The sequence below is a fragment of the Carettochelys insculpta genome, chromosome 2 (assembly GCF_033958435.1).
Source record: "Carettochelys insculpta isolate YL-2023 chromosome 2, ASM3395843v1, whole genome shotgun sequence".
Lineage (NCBI taxonomy): Eukaryota > Metazoa > Chordata > Testudines > Carettochelyidae > Carettochelys > Carettochelys insculpta.
The window spans coordinates 190884986-190907716 of NC_134138.1; the positions used below are offsets into that span (position 1 = coordinate 190884986).

General features: G+C 44.6%; 1 protein-coding gene across 1 annotated transcript in view; it reads right to left on the bottom strand.

The window, feature by feature from the left end:
• STAC (SH3 and cysteine rich domain) overlaps nucleotides 1–22731 on the bottom strand; it is a 134635-nt gene that overhangs the window by 81268 nt on the left and 30636 nt on the right. Inside the window, exon 2 of the mRNA XM_074986068.1 lies at nucleotides 14973–15249. Within this exon, the coding sequence (XP_074842169.1) occupies nucleotides 14973–15249 (277 nt within the window). The remainder of the gene's footprint in view (nucleotides 1–14972; nucleotides 15250–22731) is intronic.

Below are 22731 nucleotides of genomic sequence, written 5' to 3' on the forward strand. Positions count from 1 at the left end.
TAAACCTGACCTGGAACTAAGGCCAGCTGGATCTTTATTTAAAGCTGTGTCTTGCAATGCCTGCCTGCTTGCATGTGTGCGCACACACACTCACACACACACACACAAACACACATGCTGTTGCAGAGATGCTACTGAGGGGGAAGAGGATGATGTTCGGGCACTTTTTACTTTCTGATTCCCCCAAGTTAAGCCTCAAAAGCAATGTAGTGGTCAGTAGAATGGCAGGTTGGGAGAAAGGCCTGTAGCCAGTATCTTTGCTAAGATGCTCCAGTCCAAAATGGGCCTGCTCAGAGCTCCACTACTCCAGTGCCTTCTCTCTGGTGTGCAACAGGGATTAATTGGGTGTGTGTGTGCCACAGAGGCCTTTAAAAACAGAGAAGATGTGCACCACCACATATCTGCTCCCTCAGCTCCAAATATCCTCATGCCACCCTTTCCGCAGCTAGCTGGATGGCTCTGGCACCCACTCCACAGATGCCACTGCTCTGCTCCCAGTACAGTCTCACACAAAGAGGTCAGGTAGGAAGGGAACGTGAATTGGCTGCAAACAGACCACTTAAGATCTTATTCAGAATTATTTGATTAATGCTTTCAGCAAATAATCCCCGGCTTTTAACTTGATTGAATCCAAAATCAATTTTGCGTTGCTTACAGTGGACAAGTGAGTTACCTACTCTGTAATGCTATGTCTACACAGCAGCATTATTTCAAAATAATCCATTCCAGTATAGCTATTCTGAAATAGCTTATTTTGAAATAACACAGCTACACACAAAAATTCATTGTGAAATAGCACCCAGCTCTTTTGAAATACCATGTCGGACACACAGAGCGTATTTCGAAATAGTGCCATTGGACGCTATTATGGATTATTTTGAAATGGTGCTATTCCCTGTCTTAACAGCCCTCTTTTTGAAATACTTCTTTTCAAATAGCCATTATTTTTCCTACAATGAGGTTTACAAAATTCGAAATAGCGCCCTGGCTATTTCAAATTTATTTCAAAATAGTATCAATACAAAAAAAGCAGTCAAGTAGGACTTTAAAGACTAACAAAATAATTTATTAGGTGGTGAGCTTTCATGGGACAGGCAAAATAGCGTGAGCGTAGTGTAGATGCTCGCAAAGTTATTTAGACATAACGGCTGTTACCTCAAAATAACTTTTCTGGGTCGCTGTAGCTTAACTGTCCCATGACAGCAAAACTCTACCAAGGCCACCTCAAAGAGGTTCTCATTGAAACCTGAAGCTTTACCTCAGTTCCCCCAGATAAAATTCATGGACAGCGCAACTTAAATCTGTATAGTTCCCTTTATGATAATTGGGTCTCAATGAAATAAATGTCACGGCACAAAATATCATACGTCAGAACTGTGATTAGAACTATAAAATACAGGGTGTGTCTACATTGTAATTAGATACCCACAGCTGCCCCATGACAGTGGACTTCAGCTTGTGGGGCTCTGGCTAAGAGGATGTTTAATTGCAGTGTAAATGTTTGGAATTAAACAGCAGCCTAGAATCTGGGGCTCTTCCACCTCACAGGGTCCGAAAGTCAAGATTCCAGTCTCAGCCCAAACATTTACACTACAATTTCACAGCCCCTTACTCCACCCCCCGAATTCAAGTCAGTTGGCAAGGGACAGCCATGGGTTTTTAACTGCAATGTAGATGTACCCCCAGACCGTCTTTTATGTCGAAGTTACCTCATTAAGACATCAAGGTAACCTCCTTGCCATAGAAGCTGTAGTCACAGTGGATGTTAATAGGAATATTATTTATAATTTAGTCATAAACATCTACTGTAAGATATGTCCTCATAATGAGTGTGAGGCTGGGGTATCAGCAGGTGTAGAATAGCCTCTGTACCTCGGCATATAAAATAGATTTGTATTAGAGATGGCAAAGGTTCATCATTTGTTTATACTGGATTCCCCCCCAACACCACATCCACTATAGGATCCACACTGACAGATTGCCAGGAACACAATGGTCACCAAATGGAGCTGTTGGCATCTACGTCTGTTGTAACCCAGAGCAGCAATGGCTCACATCATGCAGTGCTGCATGTTGGCTACTAGGGTCATCGCATCTCTAAAGCTGTTTCTACGCATGCCACTTTCTGCAGAAGTGCTTTGCTGATGAGCTGCCCAGAAGATGATAATGAGGCACAAATGTAAATTCCTGGTACCTCATTAGCATATGGTCACGTGATTCAGAGTCCAGAAGATGCTCTTCCAGACTCCAAAATAGCCATGTAGAAGTGCAGCCTGTGGGGATCTCCTGGAAGGAAATCCTCCTTCCAGAGGCCCCATCTTCCTCCTTCTGGAAGCCCCGTCTTCCTCCTTTTCAGGAAGATGGGGCTTTCAGAAGGAGTATTTCCTTCTGGGAGATCCCCACAGGCCATGCTTCTACACGGTTATTTTGGAGTATGGAAGAGCTTCTTCCAGACTCCAAATCATGTGACCATATGCTAATGAGGTGATGGAAATTTACATCCATGCCTCATTAGCATCTTCTGGGCTGCTCATTAGCATGCCACTTATGGGGAAAGTGGCTTGATGAAGATAGCCACAAACCATGTGGTAGCTTTCTATGGCTGTACTTACGTGTGTATGTTTGTCATCCTTGATACATGCAGGATTCTACACTTTTTGAAAAAACAGCTTAATTAATTTCCTTCCTTTGTGGTTCCTGCAGTCCTTTACGTGAAACACCCACGCTTTAGTTCTACTTTCCAAGCAAGTGACAGCAGTAGACATGTTATAATTGAAGTATTGAAATGGCCTGCAAAGACGGGTATAAAGGTAGAAAAAGGAAGTGCCTAAGGTCAGGTTGAAGAGAATCATGCTTGATGTGCTTTCCCTTGAAAGCACCTGACATATGCATTAGTGTCAGGAAAAGCGCTTAGCAGTACTTTTGAAAATGACCCCCTCAACCTTGCCCAATGAGCATTTGAAGTCTAGGTTCTCCCCACCTTCTTCTGTTGTTTTGCTTGATGCAGTAAAGGTCACTACGGAGCAGTCATGGGGATATCAAAAACACATTTAACGTGAATTGTTTCAGCAGCAGTGGTCGTTTCTCAGGTAGTGTGGGTTCTAAGTGCCTTGATCACATGCTTTTGAAAATTTTACTTGCCTTCCTTTCTGCTAGGCAACAAACTATAACCAGCTGCTTGAAACTGTCTCACTGGAGATGAACCACATTCATTTTCTAAAATTTACAGTCAGTTAAAAATAACAGAGTAACAAATGTGAATTACATTTGGTGCCTGGTCAGGACAAATTAGAATTTGAAGTCAGCTTCTGAGCTCTTTTCAAGGTGAAACAGTCACTGATCTTCCAACTGGAAGATAAAATTCTAACCTCCTCTCAGAGCAGCAAGGCCTCTCAAAGGCTAAACAGATTCAGATTTGCTTTTCAATAGCCACTTTAAAGAAAGCTTAGATTCGTACTGCTGAAAAGGAATAATAATTTCAGACAGAGCTGCTGTACTGTCCTCTGTTTCTTTACAGACTTATGGCTGCATCTCTCTGGGCACTCTTACAACCAACAGGAGAGGTAGATACAGGACTGGAATCAATTACTGTTCTTTTTTGGTTTTATTACAAAAGGCACAGCTGGTTGCCTATGGACTACCCAAGTCTGATTAGTGCCACATTGAACTGTGTTACACCAGCAGTAGTAGGGGTTAGTACTTATTGACAGCCAATTTTAATGGAAAATCAAAGCCTATTACTATAATTTTAAGGTGCCAGGTATTTTTAAGTTACAATTTTATACCAGATTCTGCAGCTGCCTTTTACAATTGCTTAATGTCCATTTCCCACCCTCTCTTCACAGAGGAGACTAGGTGAAGCTAAAGGAAACATTGAGGTTGGGTTGTTCAGCAGTGTCTCAAAGAAGGAGATATCAAATGCCCAGCAGAGGCTGTCAGAGTGAGAACCTCATTCTCTATGGTACATTTTCAAAAGCACGTGACGGGGAGAAGGGTCCTCCTGCAATAATGGTAATAATAATATATGAGACATCCTTTGAAGAGAAGAATGAGACTTAACCCTCAAAGCATACCCACTGGATCTAGTCCACCCTCTACGCCCACACCCAGCAGAAGTGTCACATGCAGATCTCCCCCATTCTATGCAGAAATGGGCTTATTGACATAGGTGGCAAAATTCCTCCCATTGACCTAAAACAGACGCTGTGGCAGGGGAGCAGACCAGGAGGAAGGCCCTGTCTACACTGCAGCTGTCAGAGTGCTCATGTTGACGTATTTCGCCAGTGGGAGAGAATGCTCCCATCCACATAATAAAACCTGTCCTGGGAGTGGTGGTAGCTCTGTTGGAATGCTCTCCCACTGACAGTGCTGTGCACACAAGTGCTTATGGTAGAAAAAATGGATGTGGCTCAAGAGGGTGCTTGTCCACACCCCTGAGCAAAAAAACTTTTGCTGATGTAAATGTTAGTGCAGACACGGCCAAAGAGAGATGGGGTGAGAGCACAGAAGGAGGGCAATGCACATCGTTTTCCTCTGCTCCGGAAAGAACTTGTGACGGAGTTAACGCAGGCATAAGCTTTACTATCTTTTGCAGTGGGTCCAAAAGGCGTCTTAGGAATTATCACAGCCAGGAACTGGCTCTGAAAAGGACTCAGCTGGCACATGGATAGCTTGGTCCCATCAAATTCTTATGGACCTGGTGGATCTCAGTGCTGTTCCTGTAAACTTTCCGCATAAAGGTCTCCTCCACCAGCATCCACGCCTGTAGATTCCTCCTCAAAAGGGAACTTCCTGGCCATTGGCTTTAGGGGATTATCATGTCAATAAAGACTACTCAGGCATGTAAATGGTTTGCCACATTGGGAGTTCAATTAAGAAGCTTAAATTCAGCAGAGATAAAATTCAATACTTTATCCTAATTCTAAGGCACAAATCCTTGTCCATGTGAATCCTATAATGGATTTTTTTTCCCTCTGTGCAAACTTTTGGTTACAAAGTACTCCGGTTTCTGAAAAAGCAGTCAAAAATACAACAGAAAATGCATGTAGCGTATGAGCGTCTCATCCACAATATATCCTTTAGGTTAATTACCTAAAGAGGAAAAAACCCTACACAACTAAATACATATTATATACAGCTGAACTTCCCCATATCCCTGCTGAGAAACCAAACCTAGGTCATTTCAAATGAAGGCTGCATTTCAAATCCTCGACTACAGAGGCCATATTCAGTTTTGGTGTCAATGGCCACAGTTCCATTAACCTGAATGCAATTGAGTGATACCTGCTTACACTGCATCTGACTTTGGCTTATCAGTGTGGACCATTTTATAAAGAGGATCACAAATGCATTAATTTTGTATAACACCTTATTAAAGCCTTGTGGATTTTTTTCTGCCTGCCCTTTTCCAAAACTTTATAGTTTTCTTCTTTTTAAAAACTTTTCCACAGGAAAAATAAAATAAAGTGCATTTTTTTAAGGTTGAAGAAAGTAGCTATACCCTGGTAAGAAGAGCATATTGCAGTAATCTATCCTTCAAGTAACAAAGATGAATATCAGAATAGTAAAATCTATATAAGATTAGAATTGTCATGGGACCAATCATAAATGGATGTGTCACAGACAATCACTATCCAAACAGACAGAGATTAGTTGCCTTGTTCACTTCCCATTTTTCCAAGATCTCTATCTATTACATGGGCTGCCGGTCCCAGAACACCCACTAAATCCTGACAGTGGCCTAATGAAGGCCAGGGTGAACTGATATTTTTACAGAAGGAATTATTGCTTTCATTTATAGGCAATGATTTAATAAAAGCTAATTATTCATGGATTTATAGCAGTTGTACAGCTCACTGTCAGGTGGGTGGAGGTTATAGGTCAGAGTTAAGATGAGTAGTGAAAGTTAACTGCTGTGTTTACAATTAAATGTAATAACTGTTACGAAGTTGTTTTAAATTAATGACTATTTACTGATTTCAGGGTGCCTAAACAGATTTATTTTCATGTCAGAGATTCTTAAAACGAAGTTGTTTTAATTTCTTGATACGCCACTCACATTTGCCTTAGACAGGGATGTAACTGCATGCAGTATGTGTGGGATGGGTGGAAAATAAAATTTTCACCATCAGAGTCCCTGTGGGAAATGAACAGCAAATGAGTAAAATGTTCAGAAGAAGGCCACAGATGGAGCAGGTTTTTAGATACACAATGTTTTCTTCTAAGTGTGAAGTACTGATATAATGTTTTCTCCTAAGTGCAAAATAGTAAAGTGATGAGTCATGACACACCAGAGACAAGGAGAAAAGAGAGAAGGCGTGGTTTAGATCACCCTATCATTTTTAAGCTTCTTTTTTCTGATGTGGCATTAAATTTGCAGTTCCTGACTTTGCAGGTGCTTAGCAATTAAATACTGACATTTTCTTTCCCTTCCCTCACCTGATATTGATCTGAGTTATCACATCCTGCCAGGAACAAGTGAAATTTAAGATAAGAAACAAATGAAAACTGGGAAGTATCTGAAATTGGGTGTAGAACTGGTCCTTGATGTGTCCTGAACTTCAGCTGTTTTTCCCCTTTGTGTTCATCTATTTCAGTCTTTGGCAGCAGCTTCTGATAAAGTGAAGCTTAATCCAATAAAGTGAAATACACTGAAACATACACGTGCACATTTAAGTTTTCTGTGCTCTGGAAACCGCTTCAAACTTACAGATATTTGATTTTCAGCATTCCCCAATGCTGCCATTAGAGAGAGAGAAAAAAAGTGTCTCTCTTTTTAAATTCAGTTGGTCTCTAAGGCTACATCTAGACAGTGCTGTAGGCTTGAAATAAGCTACGCAATTTGTGCTATGCAGTTTGTGCAGCTTATTTTGAGTAGATTTTGAAATAGGCTATTTCAGCATATGGCACTGTGTAAATGGTGCCACATGCCTAAATAAAGTATTATTTTAAGGCTTCCCTGTACTCCTCCTGTGATGAGGTGTACGGGGATGCCAGAACAGTGCACTCGTTATCTCAAAAACTCCTTTGAGACAATGAGAGGTCCTGTGGCACCATCTTGCTGTTTTTGAAGATATGGACTAACACAGCTACCTCTCTGATACTTTGAGACAATGAGTGTATTGCTTAGACGCGTGTAGCTATTTCAGGATCCTGCAGTGTTCCAAAATAACTCCTGCCATGTAGACATAAGCTAAGGGCACATCTACATTGCTATTCAATGGTCATGACTGGCTTGTGTTGGCTGATTTGGACTCCAGCTACTTGCTAAAAAATTGCAGTTGTAGACATTTGTGCACAGGCTAGAGCCATGGGCAGTGCGTATAAGAGGCAAATGGGGGTAATGCCTCCCATGTGTCTTAATGCTCAGCCTCTCTGAGCTTTGGTTCTCTTGGGAGTCTTTAATCATCCAGACACTTGTTGGGAGACCAATACCTCAGCGCACAGACAATCCAGGAAAATATTTTGGAAAATATTGGGGATAACTTCTTGGTACAAGTGCTGATGGAACTGACCAGGGGCCGTGAACAACTTGACCTGCTGTTCACAAAAAGCGAAGAACTAGAAGGAGAAATAGAAGCAGGTGGCAACCTGTGCTGCAGTGACCATGAGATGGTAGATTTCAGGATCCTGACAAAAGGAAGAAAGGTGAGCAGTAACAAGCAGACCCTTGATTTCAAAAGAGCAGACTTCAATTCCCTGGGAGAACTGATGGGTAGGATCTCTTGGGAAATGAAGACAGAAAAAGTGTTCAGGGGAACTGGCAGTAATTTAAAGAAGTCTTACTGAAGGCCCAGGGACAAACCATCCCACTGCATAGTAAGAAATGCAAACATGGTAGGCAACCAGCTTGGCTTAACAGGGAAATCCTTGGTCAGCTTAAACTCAAAAAGGATGCATGTAAGAAGCGGAAACGTGGACAGTATATGGCTGGAGAATGCCAGGCAGTAATCAGGAAAGTGAAAGCACAGTTGGAACTGCAGCTGGCAAGGGATGTGAAGAGTAACAAGAAGGGTTTCTACAGGCATGTTAACAATAATAGGGCTATCAGGGAAGGTGTGGGGCTGTGTGGCAGGGTGAGGCCAGGAGAAGAGAGGTCAGACTAAAAAACAGAGCAGAGTGACAGCTGAGAATCAAAGTGGGAGCAGCTGAGAAGTAGGCGGCCCTAAATCAATTAGGGCCAGCTGATCCCACTCAGGGCTACCTTTATAAGCCCTTCTCCATGCAGGGCAAGGGGGGCGGGGTTTAAGCAGAGTTTGGGAGGTGAGTGAGGAGAAGGAAGGAGACTTGGAGGAACACCAGTGACCACAAAAAAAGAGAGGCGCCTCAGCAACCTGGGGGGCTAGACTGCCCCAATCTGGGGGCAGGGGGGCTGAAGGTCCACCAGAGACTGTGGGGGAACTGGTCAGCTGGAGGAGCCAAACAAAGGAGGGGACTTGCTGCTTTGGCTACCACTAGAAGAAGGAGATACCGGGGGAATCATCTGGGGGAAGTGGCCCAGGGAGAGAAGCTGCAGGGGCCAGGGTGAAGGGAGTCAGCCCTCGCTGGTAGCGGCCATCCAGGGTCCCTAGGCCGGAACCGGGAATGAGTGGGTGGGGACTGGGTTCCCCCCACCCCAGACTGCCCCCTGCCACAGCAACAGTAACCGGGTTCATATGGTGAGGCCAGTGGACTAAACAGAGGACCTGGGGCCCAGGAATGAGACTGACTCTGCCACAGGTTGTTACTGGGTGAGAGAGGTAATCTAGTGACAGATAATGTAAGAAAAGCTGAAGTACTCAATGATTTTTTTGCTTCAGTCTTCACAGACAAGGACTGCTCCACATTATGGTGCTAGACAATGCAGAATAGGAAGGTGGAGGCCACCCCTCAGTGGGGAAGGAACAAGTTAAGAGCTACCTAGAAAAACTGGCTGTACACAGATCCATGGGTCTGGATTTAATGCACCCAAGGGTACTGAGGGAATTGGCGGATGTCATTCCCGAGCCTTTGGCTATTATCTTTGAAGACTCTTGGAGATCAGGAGAGATCCCTGATGACTGGAGAAAGGCGTATGTAGTGCCCATCTTTAAGAAAGGAAAGAAGCGCAATCCAGGGAACTATAGACTGGTCAGCCTTACCTCAGTCCCTGGGAAAACAATGGAGGGGATCCTCAAGGAATCCATTTTGGAGCACTTGGACGAAGGGAAAGTGATCAAAAGAAGTCAACATTTATTCACCAAGGGCAAGTTGTGCTTGACCAATCTGATTAGCTTTTATGATGAGATAACAGGCTCTGGGGACATGGGGAAGCCAGTGGATGTGATATACCTTGACTTCAGAAAAGCTTTTGATACCGTCTCCCACAACACTCTTGCTTCCAAAGTCTTCCTGTCCTTTCTGTCCATCTACAGTAAAATTTCTTTTCTTCTAGATATCAAGGCAAAAGATTTTACCTTTTACATCTGACTATTTGATGAACTATTTTTCTGAGAATCCTCAACCAAAATCAGTGCCTTACTAAGATATAAAATCCTTTGATGCGCCTAAAATCTTTGGAAACATATTTTAATATAAACATATAGTTAAATTTCATGAACATGTCTTGTTATGAACATCAGACAAAATAAATTAGTGTTCCCCTTTTTAAAATAATGAAATTTGTTACAAACACACTAAACTACTCTGTCTGGTCATTTCAAAGAATATCTTTGTTTCAGTGAATTTAAATATGTAGTAATCTCAAACGTTTACTTTATGAAGACTTTACAGTATATTTAAAACATAAAATAAGCTTAGAAATACCGATGAAGAATTTGTAAAACAGAGAAGGGGTGCATCATGATGATATGTAATGTTGCATTTAGCAGAGCAATTGGCTTGCCCTTCCTATGAAGTTCATGTAACTATATCTCTGACCAACTTCAGGGTATAGCAAAAAACCTGAGACTGACATTTTTATTCTCAAATTTAGTGCTTTTATATAAGTATCTTCTGCATGTCTAGTCATCGCAATTTGGCATACAGTGGAAAACGTGCTAGTTTTTCTTTAGAAAGAAATTTTAGACGAGTGGCTTTTCCCTGAAATGTCATTTGTTACATTTGGATTCAGGGATTTGGCTAGAATGGGTGAGCAGGGAGAAAATGGAGGTAGAGGGGAGGATGTGGGGCAGTGAAAAAGGGGCAGGACCTGGATGGAGCTGGGGTGGAGTATGGGCAGGGTCACAGTCTGGGGAGCAGCTACATCCACCACCCATGGCTAGAGCCCATGAAGATGGAGAGTCCCAGAACGCAGGCCTCAGCCTGAGCACAAACCTCTACACTGTAACTTTATAGCTCTGAAGCCCAAGATCAGTAACTCCAAATCATCTATTGTGGGCCAGCTCTGTCTCTGTGTGTGTGTGTGTGCGTGCGTGCGCGCGCGCTATTGCCAAAAGAAATTTCGCTATTGCCAAAAGAAATTTCCTTAAGATGGGAGCTCTCTTCATCCTGTAATGCCCCCTTACATATGGAAGACTCTCCCTTGCTTGGTCTGACAGGCAGCAAATCCTTCTTTGACAAATCCTCCTTTTGCACCGTTATTACAAAGGAATTACACCCAAAAAAGAGAGCAACACTTCCATCTTTCAACCCAAGCTTAAAGCACATTATTGTTCCATGTCTCAGATGTTTCCACAGGAATTTAACCTTTGGAGTTGCTTTTAAATGGGTTGCCACGCATTTTGGGATGCATTATATGAAAAGCACAAGAGTAGCATTGCATTGTGTCAATTCCATGCTGTATATTAAAACCAGTTATATGTTTGATCTTTATCTTCTGACTCTACATTGGTAACAGGGACAAACAGAGACAATAAGGGATCCCACACTGAAAGGCAGAATTGGGCTCATTGTACTTGATGACAAAGAGGGATTTGAGGTGTACTTCTTCTGTGAGATTAAGATGTTTCATGTCCTGTTGCTTTAAGTTTGCCTTTAGTGAAAAGAACAGTGCAGAGAACCTGCTGTCTGTGTTATAAGTTTCTTGTTAGCTCTTAAAATGCTATATGATTTTGACACTCTGGCAAGATAGAAGATTGTGTTGTGTAGAACTCATCATTCAGCACCAGACATATTTCTATTGTTCAGTTCATAGATCAGTGCTCTATTTAAGGAGCATTCGGAATCCTTCTGGATGACCAAAAAAAAATCAAACCACCTGAAGCCAAGCAGAGATTTTCCAGAACTTTCTCCCAGTAGCCAATATAAGTTTTTAAAACATATTCTGGACTTTCTCCTCACTCCAATCAATAAAGAATTTTACGCTGTACACTCATGAACATTATGATGAAATTCAGAATCACAACTGAGCAGGGCAGAAGCAGGTTGGCACAAACATTTTCATTTGGAAGCAGGAAATATGAACAGGTTTCCTGACAAATTGCCTGTTTTGTTTCTGCAACCCAGGCCCTTAGTGACACAGCTTATCAGGAGTAATTGAGCTATATCAAATATCACCTGATGTCCATTAATACAATGCTACAGAATCAGACACGGCGATAGGATGAGATGTAGGGGGAGTGTTATAATAGGGCAGCACTATGAGAAGTAGTTCCATAAGTCACCTTACAAGGGGTCTAGACTAGAGAGTGACACATGGGTTAAAAAGAAAAAAAAAAATCTTGAAACACCTTTCCGTTACATTTTCAAGGGGAAGATGCGCCAACAGCTGCGTGGCGGAGATCTGTGCTATTCACCTGTCTCATCCAAGCAGCCAGAGAAAGTAGGCCACATTAGCTCCAACTCAGCAGGGATAAAAAGGTTCTTTCTGTGGCAAAAGGACTAAAGTGTGGGCTAGGAAGGCTTTCCAGGGGAAGCCCTGGTGAAATCCAGCTCAGGATGCAGCTAGACTGATGTTTTGTAGTATGACACTGCTTCAGGCCTTGTCTGTGTCATCTGTGGCGCAGACTGGGAAGCTGAGCAAAGGCAAAGAGTGTGTGAGACCTGGACTTACTGGGAGCTGTGCTTGCTGCAGGGAGAAGAACCCTCTGCCCCCACCTAGAGCAATAACATTTTGGAATTGTATTGGTTTGCAGTCTTACTAATCTACAGTATTCACAGCATTAGTGATAATTAAAAATGTGTAGAGTTGGAAGCAAAATTCTTCCTAATTTATATTCTCAGTTATACACATGTTTGAAATGAACCCGTAAGATCAAATTCACATTGGCCTGTTTGAGGCCAACGGGTTTTTTTAGACCATTCAGACCCCTACCAGCCATACCTTTTTTTTTTTTTTTGGTCTATTCTAGGTCTCTAACATTCTGAGCTGCTAACTCTGTCCTATCCTCCTGGCCTCTGATCGCAAACAGGAAGCTATTCTCCTCCTCTAAAGATTTTAAGGCTATAAATATTATATATTCTCTTCCCAAAGTTAATAAATACTTCATGACCTCTCCCTAGATAGGGCTTAACCTGAGGACTGTCTTCAACGCTCACATTATATTTAAACTTTATTTAAAATACATTTTAATTTTTAAGATTTTATTTTAATATAGGTGTGACCAAAGAACCTCGTCTGCAAGGAGGAAGAGAAGGCTTACGGGGTTATCCCAGTTCTAGTACATACAGTCTAGTTCACCAAAAAATGTCATGTGAGGTCTCAGATGAAAACTGGCGTCACACTTTTCATCAAAATCAACACAAAACCCACATAAGGATGTTGTGCAAGAAGCTGTGCATATGCACTAAAAATACATTTAGAGTCCGTATCAAGCACTGGTTCTGTCAGTTCAGAGATATTTTTGCGTCTGTTTACACATAAATTGGTTACTGTCTCGTTCAAAGTGGGTCTCCTCTTACTGTACTAATCTAAACTGAATGCAAATGAAGGATTGTAAGAACTTCAGAAAGAAACTTACAGTAAGAGAAGCACAGCCTCTGGAGAGAAACTTATCTTGAGATGCACTTCAAAAGCTGGCTTGAGTATAGTTGAGAGAGCAGGAAGACAAAGATGCCTGGGTGTTCCTCACCCAGGATGCAAATGGACAGCAAATTTCTTTTGTGAAAGAGGAATGACAGCCAGGCTTGGCTGAAAATACGAGCGCAGACTTTAGGTGAGATAAGGTCTTTAGCTAGAAGAATAACAGCTAATTCACTAGAACTGCTAGAAAGCATGTTATGATTTTGTTTCCAATATTCTTACTCTCTATCACTGGAATTGCTGTTCTTTGACAACAAACTTACTGTTATTTTCACCATAAATACATGTTAGGGCTGTGTTGTTAAGCAAAGCAAAGGGCCTGAGATGAATCTTACATGCTGTTGTGTGCTGTTTCTTTGGGAACAGCAGGCCTAGGTAGTTCAGTAGATGTTCATTGGAGAAAGGGCTGGACATGGGAGGACTTGGAAGGTGGTGTGTGCCTATTGCTACCTACAAAAAGACAGCAAGAGCTGCAGACCCACTTAGAAGGCCGTGCTCGTGCTGCCAGAGGCTGATGGTTTCAGGGAAATGATACACAGGGAGCACAAACAAGACTGTTTTATAATAAGGGCAGGTGGTGGTGAGGTGCCTTATATGTCAGCACACCCTTGGGGAACATCACAACAGGAATATCGCTACGTAAAGCTGAAGTCCTGAGCAATTTAGCCTTCGATGGCCCCACCCCCCCCTTTAAAAATTCTTCACAAGGGACTTGGGTTCTAGAAACACTGAAAAAGTTAGCTGAGATAGGAAAGCAGCAATGCCACACATTGAAAAAAAAACCAAATGAACCAACACACTCGTCTTCAGAAAGAGGATTGCAGAGACCCTCACAACAGAAACGAGACCACATCCTCATCAGCTCCCTTGAACTCCATAGAACTGCACCATTTCTGATCTGTTCATTGGGCCAGTGTGAAAAGAAATGTATTTTCTCACATCAGACCTGGCATTTGAAACCTGCCCCCCTGCTGAAGCACACTCGCTGCTGCAGGTTTCTGTCTAATACTTGAGCCGAGGATGTGCATCACTTTTCCTACATGAAAATGTTCACTGCTTCGTTCTAATTTTTCCTAATGAATAACATGGGACCAGTTGTCCTCTCACTTACTTTTACAGTGGTATAACTCCATTGATTTTAATGGAATTACTCCCACTTTACTTCAGTGTATGTGAGAGGAGAATCATCTCAGGTGAAGTGAACCATCTGTCGCATGAGTATGCCAGCCAACATTCTTGAGTAAAAGCCTCCCTGTTGGGCTACTGATGGCTAGCATGCAAATGCCCTCCATGACATGCAGAGGATGATGCCTCTGTGCTGCTGTCTTGCCTGCATTGCCCTCTTTACCTCTTCTTCTGCAGCCCTATTGCAGAAGTGGCATGGCAGGCCTCCACGCACATGGTGAATATACACATCACCCCTGAAGGGTAAAGTCAGAAATGTAGTCAACACTTTGGAATGCAGGAGAACCATGTGGGACTTTCATTCTGTTTGATTCATCATGATGAATGACATTTAACCATATAGTCTAGCAGTATAGCCAACAGGAACCAAAGCTCATCAAACCCCAATGGAGCAAAATTTGGCTCCACAGCTTCTGGGTTATGGTTCCTACTTCTGCCACTGTGGGGAGACATTTCTGAGTATTGGCCTACTAAACCCAGGGTTGTGAGCTCAATCATTGAGGAGGCCACTTAGGGACTAAGGGGAAATAGATTAATAAAATCTGTCAGGGATGGTGCTTGGTCCTGCTAAGAGGGCAGGGGAATGGACTCGATAACCTTCCAAGGTCACTTCCAGCTCTAAGAGATGTGTATCTCCATATATTTTATTTATATATTTTTTATTTTAACTACACAGTTTAAAGTGTGATATCAAGGAATCTATGATCATGCAAATGGATTAGTTGGTGTGGATCATCACTCTGAGTTTCTTTGCTCGAGTATTATCATGAGTATCTTTGCCGTGACATATGGTCTAGAAAGGCCACTCTGCAGGTTTTCTCTCACACACAAACAAACTGGTTCTTACCAACAATCATGTGGTTGCAGACATCACAGAAAGTGGGCTTTTTGAAGATATGCTCCTGGAAAACATGAACCTGGTTGCTTTCTGGCTGCTGCTGGAGTTTGATGGGTGTGGAGGTCTGGCTCTCTGAGCTGGGGAGCTGGCCGACACTGGTGCTCACCTCAGGCAGCAGATCAACTTGCAATTTCACGTCACTGTTAGTCCTCTGAAAAAAGTTGTCTGCACTTTTACTCCGTAAGCTTTTGGTCTTGAAAGACAGCGATCTTTTCAATTTCTGGAGCTGCAATGCAATAACAGAAGAGTTGGCCACTTTTTTTTTTTAAACACACAGCAGGTCAGGTTCATGTTGTGAGGTGTGTTGTTGACTTTGTGCATGCATATAAATTCTCGCTGATATTAACTGTTGGGAATGGATTACCCTACTGGTGGGACTGCGATGCAATGACTCCACTCCAGTGAGCTACATTATCGAGTCCGGAATCCAACTAGCAACTTGAGCGTTAAGACATGAGCTTTCAAGGAGAAAGCACATTACTCCTGTAGGTTCTAACATGCAACTCCACGCTGCCTTCTTAATAAGCGCAACAGCAAAGTCATTACAGAGAGACATGCATGTACATCTTGTGGAGCATATATGCTCCTTTGTGTTCAAGCCTGACAGAAATTAAAGTTCCCTTCACCTGTGTGCGGGCCTCGTGTGGCACATAAATCTATTTCCAGAACAGCTGTTAAATGGTGCTGGCAGAGGAATGAATTCAGTGAGGTAGATTATGTATTTTGTACGTCTTCATTGACAACTCAGTTCAAACCAGGCCCACTGATGTGGGGGCAGGTAAGGGAGGTGCAGTGGCACTGGGCCTGGTGCTACAAAGGTGCCTGGAGCCCATGACTGCCCCCACCACTTCTGTGGCAGTGCCTGGAGCCCAGGGCCCCTCTGAATTGCTGCCCAAGTGCTGCAACGCCACTTCATGCGGCTCTAAGGGCTGGGGGTGGGGCTGGGGGTGGGCAGCTCTGTGGTGCGAGCGGTGCTATAGGCTGGCTGCTCTTGGCCCCACTCAATGTTCCCTGTAAGCTGAGTGCTTGGGCATCCACCCAGGAGAGATTCAGTTGCTGCCCGGCTGATTGGCAGAGCACCCACTGCCGGCAGCCTGTGTTTCTGTTGGTGGTGAACATCCGGACATCCCTCAGTGCAAATAACAAAACGTATTCCCCACATGGATGGAAAAGTTAGAGGGAACATTGGCCCAGCCACAACCACCTGAGTCCCCGCCCCTTCTGGGTGCACAGTGCCCCCTCTTTTCCACAAATTGCCCAGGGACCCGCTGTGGCTGTCCGTTCTGATGCTGCAAACAGATAACAGTATTGATTGGGTTTTTATCTAGAAAACCTGGCTTTAAAAGGAAAACAATAGTGAAGATCAAGAGTTACGCTACTAAACATCTTACCAGAATCCCAATAATAATAATAATAATAATAACAATAATAATTGACTCAAATTCATACCGTGTAATTTCCCTGTAATTCAGGCAGGCTTTGGTACAGCGATGGTGCTCTTTCCAAAGAATTAACAGTGCTATAGAGGGCAGTGGGTGGGGTATGGTACCTATTGCGTTGTGAGTTACAGAGGTTAGCAGATTGGACAGGGCAAATGGAGGAAAGAAAAGCATGCTGGGAAAGCCTAATTAGCACCTCCTTTCAGGTGCATTTATTCTGATGTACAGCACATCTGTTTTGCCGATCACATGTTATTTTAGCTACAGTGAAGCTGGGCATTGTTTCCTTGGCCAACGTGATGTAGCATGAGATTTTCCATGCCACATAGAGCCTGTCTGTGGTAACAAGGCACATTTGTTTAGACTAGAAACTATTTATGCTAGAAACAATGGTGGCTGGAAGTGATAATTCAAATTAATGGAAGGGAATGAGCTTAAAGTGTATGGTACAGGTCCGTAATGCTGGCACGAGACCTGATGTAGTGGCCATGGGCCTCTTTCCACTTCCATTCTGCTCCTCCCTATTTTTTTCATTATGTAGGGTGTAGGATATATAAGTGGACAGCACCTTCCCAAAATGCTGTGTCCCCTGTTACGAATGGGAGGTAGTCTGTACTCTATACCAGGCAGCCATATGTGAACTGGCCCAAGAGACACTCAGGCCCTTATCCTATATTTCTCCACAGTAAATTCGATTGGCCCACGCAAGGACCTCCCATCACCTCGGCCCAGCTCTCTGGGTTACTATGGCCTAGATTGCAAATTCTCAGCACTGCTGTTTTACACCCTCCCCCTTAATTAACTTGTCTCGCCAGTGATTTCCGCAAGGAGGTTTCATGTGTAGCAAGCTCAGGTGTGAGCGTACAGTATATGAGCCTGCTGCTCACTCATCGAGTGTACACTAAAAGGTCTGGAGAGTGCTCTGGTGTCAGAGTCTCCATGTAGATATGCCCTTCCTAGGAGAGATCATGTCAGCCCCTTAAGTGAGTCATCAGACATTTTCTTTCTGGGCCCACAGAAAGAGCCCAGAGGAGATGTTTGTAACCAAAGTAACTGCTAAAGTGTTGGTTAAAAACTCCTTTACTCCCATTATTCTCTAGGACAGGTGTGGGGAGTAATTTTTCATGGTGGGGCCACTCCAGGATTTTGGTAAGTGGTCAAGAGCCACATTTTTCTGAGGAGAGAGTGCAGGGTCTGGAAAGGAGGTTGGGTGCAGAAGAGAGCTCAGGAGAAGGGACTGGGGTACAGGAGAGGGTGTGGGGTCTGAGAAGATGTTTGGCTGAAGGAGGGGTTATGACCTGGGGCAAGGGATTGGGGTGCAGGGTCTGGGAGGGGGTGTTGGTCTGGGAAGGGGTATAGGTCCAGGAGAGGATTCTGGCCTGCAGGAGGTGGGTAAGAGGGAGTGCAGGGTCTGGGAGGGAGTTGTGACTTGGGGCAGAAGGGAAGAAGATTCAGAGGCTTGGGTGGTGACCTGGCATAGGAGGAGATGGTGACCAGAGGGCAGAGAGTTAGGATGCTGGAGGAGGTGGGGTGCTAGAGGCAGCTCTGGTCTGGGGGTGCTTTCCTAGGGGCCTCTCAGACAGCAGCCCAGTGGGACTCTTGAGTGGGCTCCCTGCCTGCCTTAGCCCCACAGCTCAGGGTGGCAGGCTGCTTCCTATGCCTCTCTTCACCATGGGGAAGGGGAAGCTAAACACACTGCCCCTGCCCTCAGCACAGCCTTTCAGATCCAATTGGCTAGAACCAGCCAATGGGACAATGGGAGCTGAAAGATTGTGCTGGGGGTGGAGCAGTATGCAAAGCTTCCCTCTCCTCCACTTCCCTGTGCAGAAAAACAGATGAAGCTGTCAGCTGCTCTAAGCCATGGTGCTGCTCCCTGCTTGAGGGTCCCTGTGGCGTGTCCATGGGCTGGACTGAAAGGCTTGATGTACTGGTTTTGGCCCATGGGCTGTATCATCCAGAGCAGGGGCAGGCAAGAGTCAGGACCAAGTGAAGATCTGATCAGCAGGGCAGACAGACTCTGCAGGCACCAGGGTAAGGTGGGATGGGGGGCCCAGCTCTACACCTCAGGAAGGGGTGGAACCAAGGGTAGAAGGGGCAGAGCCTAGGGCATTCCGCCCCTAGTGCCGCTTGGATTGTGATGCTGGCCCCCCTCCCTTCCTCAGAGCCACTCAGAGCGGCACAGTAGCACTGCTGCAGCTTTTCAAAGGGGCCTGGAGCCCTGGTCACTGCCGTTGCTGTAGTAGTTGCGGTGGCGGCAACTCGAGCTCTTGGCCCCTTTGAAATGTCAGGCCCTGGGGCAACTGTCCCCTTCCCCTCCATGCTTGTCAGCAGGCCCAGATCTGACAATTACATATCAAGCACCACCGCAAAGCAGCTGCCGATTTCCACAGCTATATCAACTGAAGCTTCATGCTGAGAATTTCTCAGCCTGAGAAACACAGAACAACAATGCCAGGAAAATGAGTCATATCCTCCTCGCCGCCTTGGGCCTCAAGGCACTGGCCCCCAATAGTAGAGTCTCAACTGAGACTACTTCATATCCCCAGTGACAGACATGAGATCAGCAATTAAACAAATAATCTCCTCCTTGCTATTGAAGAGGTGCTCACAGAAATGAGACCTCATTAGTGCACCCAAACACAGAGAATTATAGGAGCACAAGGTGACTGTAACAGCATTCATTATTGATTTGCTACCCATTTCTGCGGTGCCACATGAAGTTAATTAAATCTCAGACATTATTATGCTTCTGCCATGGGCAGAAAACTAAGCTGTACAATTAAGTGTCTCAGCACAAAAAACAAAACAGCCACACCAAAAAAACCCCAAAAATACAAAACCAAAATCTGTCTAGTTCAACAGACAGAGATTCAATTATTATTATTTGCTCAGTTGCAGATACCGTGTCAGTTACCAGAGAAGAGTGCCACTCGAAGTATATTTTCACCTGGACAGATAGGCCCAAAGTTCTCGGAAAAGCTACAGGCTAAGTGCCATTTGTGTGTATGTGTGCAAATTTATGCATTGGAATTCACTTGAATGTGCAATTTGTGCACACTGGTACCCAAATGAAAGAATGTGCACATTCAGATCCCATTTGAAATTGCACTTGGTGAAACAGATGTGTTGTGCCCATGCAAACCCTATAGCTTTATATGCAAGAAAAAGGGCAAAAATTGTAGCCCGATTGTTTATATATGCACAAAAAAGAGGAGCCAGTGCTCAGCTGGGGCTGCTGAGATGCCAGTACTCAGTACTGGCAAGTACCAGCACAAAACAAGCACTGTATATGCATGGTAGTGAACACACATTTGGAAGCCCTAGATCTGATTCATTACAATTTTTTACAGTGTGTAGTTACTTACATAGTGGGCAACTTACACATGTATCCTGATATAGCAGTGTTTTTTAACCCACTGTGCATAGATATAAACAATGGCCCACATTGCATAGTCAATGGAGAGTCAGGCCCATTGTTTTGAAAGTTTGACTGTTACGACAGTGTGAGAAGAAAGTGGCTCGCTGGAGAACCTGGGCTGCCAAGCCCTCCAGTTTCACTGGTAGTCTCCCAGAATTGGGCTTTATCTCCTGCACTCTACTGGATCCAAGCCAGGAGGTTTTGAGCCACTGTGGGTACATCTACACTTACCGGGAGATCAATAGGTCCAGGGTCCAACTTCCAGGGTCAATTTCATGTGCCTAGAGGAGTTGCACAAAATCGAACTATTCGGGGTCGACCGTTGACACCTGTACTCCTCATTCTTACCAGGAGTAAGCGAGGCCCATTGCAGAAACCCTGCTGTCATCCTTGCTCAGCGAGGACAGCCAGAAAAGTGAATCATAGATGTGTCTATTCCAGCTGTGTAGCTGCCATAGCTGGAATTGTGCATCTACAATCAACTTTAAGGTCTAGTGTAGACCTGCCCTAAAAGTCTGGCTGTGCAGTGGGGCACAGGCCTTCCCTGATTCCATGGTGCTCCCAGAACAGGCCGGTAAGTCCACTTGGCCCCGGGGAGGAATAGGGGGGACTCCGCATGCTGCTGCCACCCTGAGCAAGGTTTCTGCTGCACCCATTGCCCAGGAACCATGGTGGTTTCTGCACATTTCTGAGAGCTGCCTGCAGCCGGGGCAGGTAAGGCACTTGACTTAGCCCTGCTATGCCGCTGAGTAGGAACAACCTGAGTTAAGCACCACTCAGGTGAAGCCTGCTCCCTTCACCTCCTCCTGTAAAGTAGCTGCCTGCCCCAGCTCAGAGCCCTCTGAGACACCCACATTCCCTCCCAGAGCCCACACCCCGCCCTGCTTCCCACACGTCATGCCCCAGCTCTGAGCCCATTCCTGGAGACTGCACCCCCAATTCCCCTCTGACACCCCAATCTGCTGTCCTAGCTCTGGGCCCCCTCCAGCACCCAGACTCCCTCTCAGGGCTTGCAGCCCAAACCTCCGCCTGACCGCAGCTCTGCCTGGAGCTCCCTCCTGTATTCCAAACCTCTTGGCCCCAGCCCAGAGCCTGCACCCCCTTCTGCACCTTAATCTCCTGCCTCTGTGCAGGAAAAAAGAGTGAGAGTGGGGGAGGGTGAACAGCGGGGGAGAGGGGGATGGAGTGACAGAGTCAGGTCTATGGTGGAGGGGCAGGGCACTGAGGAAGGGATGGGGCAGGGACGGGGAAGGGTGTTTGGGCTCGTGTGCTTAGAGAGGTGGAGATCCTAAATAGATCCCTAAGTAAAGTATTGGATGTGAATTCATCTCTTTGCTTCTGATGCATATTCATTTACAAGCAGGAGGATGATGAAATCTGCAAGCTAACTGGGGAGAGCTGGAGACTTCTGTGGAAATGGCCATGCCATACGATGTAAAATATAATCACATATATGATGATGCTGCAGTCAAACCAACCCTGATTTTTTTTAAACAAACATTTCTGTTTTCCATAGCTTTGCAATTCTTTAAGGTAATTCACATTGTTGAACACAGGGACCTTAAAGACATGTCATAAAACACTTGGCAATATTATTTTTCTGATTTTTAATTCTTGTATGTGGATTTAATGCTGCTGTGAGGCTGTAGACTTATTGGCGCTAACATAATGATGATTAGCTGGGTGCAAGTCAGATCAGAATAAGGCCCTTTACATTTTATCTTATCAGAGCAAAAATGGAGCCTCAAGCTTTTTTAATCTCTCTCTAGAGGCAACCCCCCGCCCCTCCACAAAACCCCAGAGCTGCACTCCAGAGAAATTTGAGCTACAAAGTGTAGCCCTAAACCTTGATCCTAGCTCTGTGCTGCTTCTGCTGAAGACAACAGCAACCCAAACTTTGAGTCTTACCAACCTCAACGTTGACAATTATGAGTCAAAGCCTAAAAAAAAAAACCTCCTTTCAATTACTTATAGACATCTCATGACTTTTAAGCCAATAAACACAGGGTATTTTTTTTTCCTCTGAGGCTTTTGGTTACTTTTTTCCCCTGCAACTACAAGAGCAAGAGACTTTAATTTATAAATAAATAAAATAAAATAAAAGTAAGCTGAGATTCTCATGAGTTCAGAAACGGGGTTTTCACGAACGTTCCTGCCCTAAAAGACAGTACAACACTGGCTCATAGGGAACTGAACCATAGCAGGCTTGAGTTCACAGTCTGATATGAAACCCGGGCTATTTCTGTGCCTTTGAAATTAGGCACAAAAGTTAGCAAATCCCTAGTTTCAAACACTATATCATCCCAGCAAACTCTGACTGCACACACTGTACCCTGAGGGCAAGACACAAATAACTGCAGTAGCCACTTCGAAGAGCTGAATAACTTTTCCTGGGTATTTTATAGCACAATCTCTTCCTCACCTACTTTCCCACTGAGGCTGTGGGCACACTGGCAAGTAATTTCAAAAGCAATTTTGAAGTGAGGGGCGATTTCAAAACGAGCAGCAGAGCAACTACACACAAATTGCTCATTTCAGAATCAATATCGGGGTAAAAAGGCGGTCGTTTCCAAGGTGTTGTTCCACTCCCGTTTTGGGAACAACACTCCATTTTGATGCTGATTTCAAAAGAAAACGTGTGTAGCTACTTTCTTGGCCGCCATTTTGAAATCATAAGTCCTCCATGGGGCCGGCCCTCCCCAGAGCACAGAGATGCCCTGTCCAGCAGCCAGGGCTCTATGGCTGTCAGCTTCAGGTGCCTTAAAGCTGCAGGGACATAGAAATCCCAGGCAGGAAGCTGAGAGCGTGCTGGCAGCCGTAGGAGCACGTGCTTGCACCTGCACACTCTATG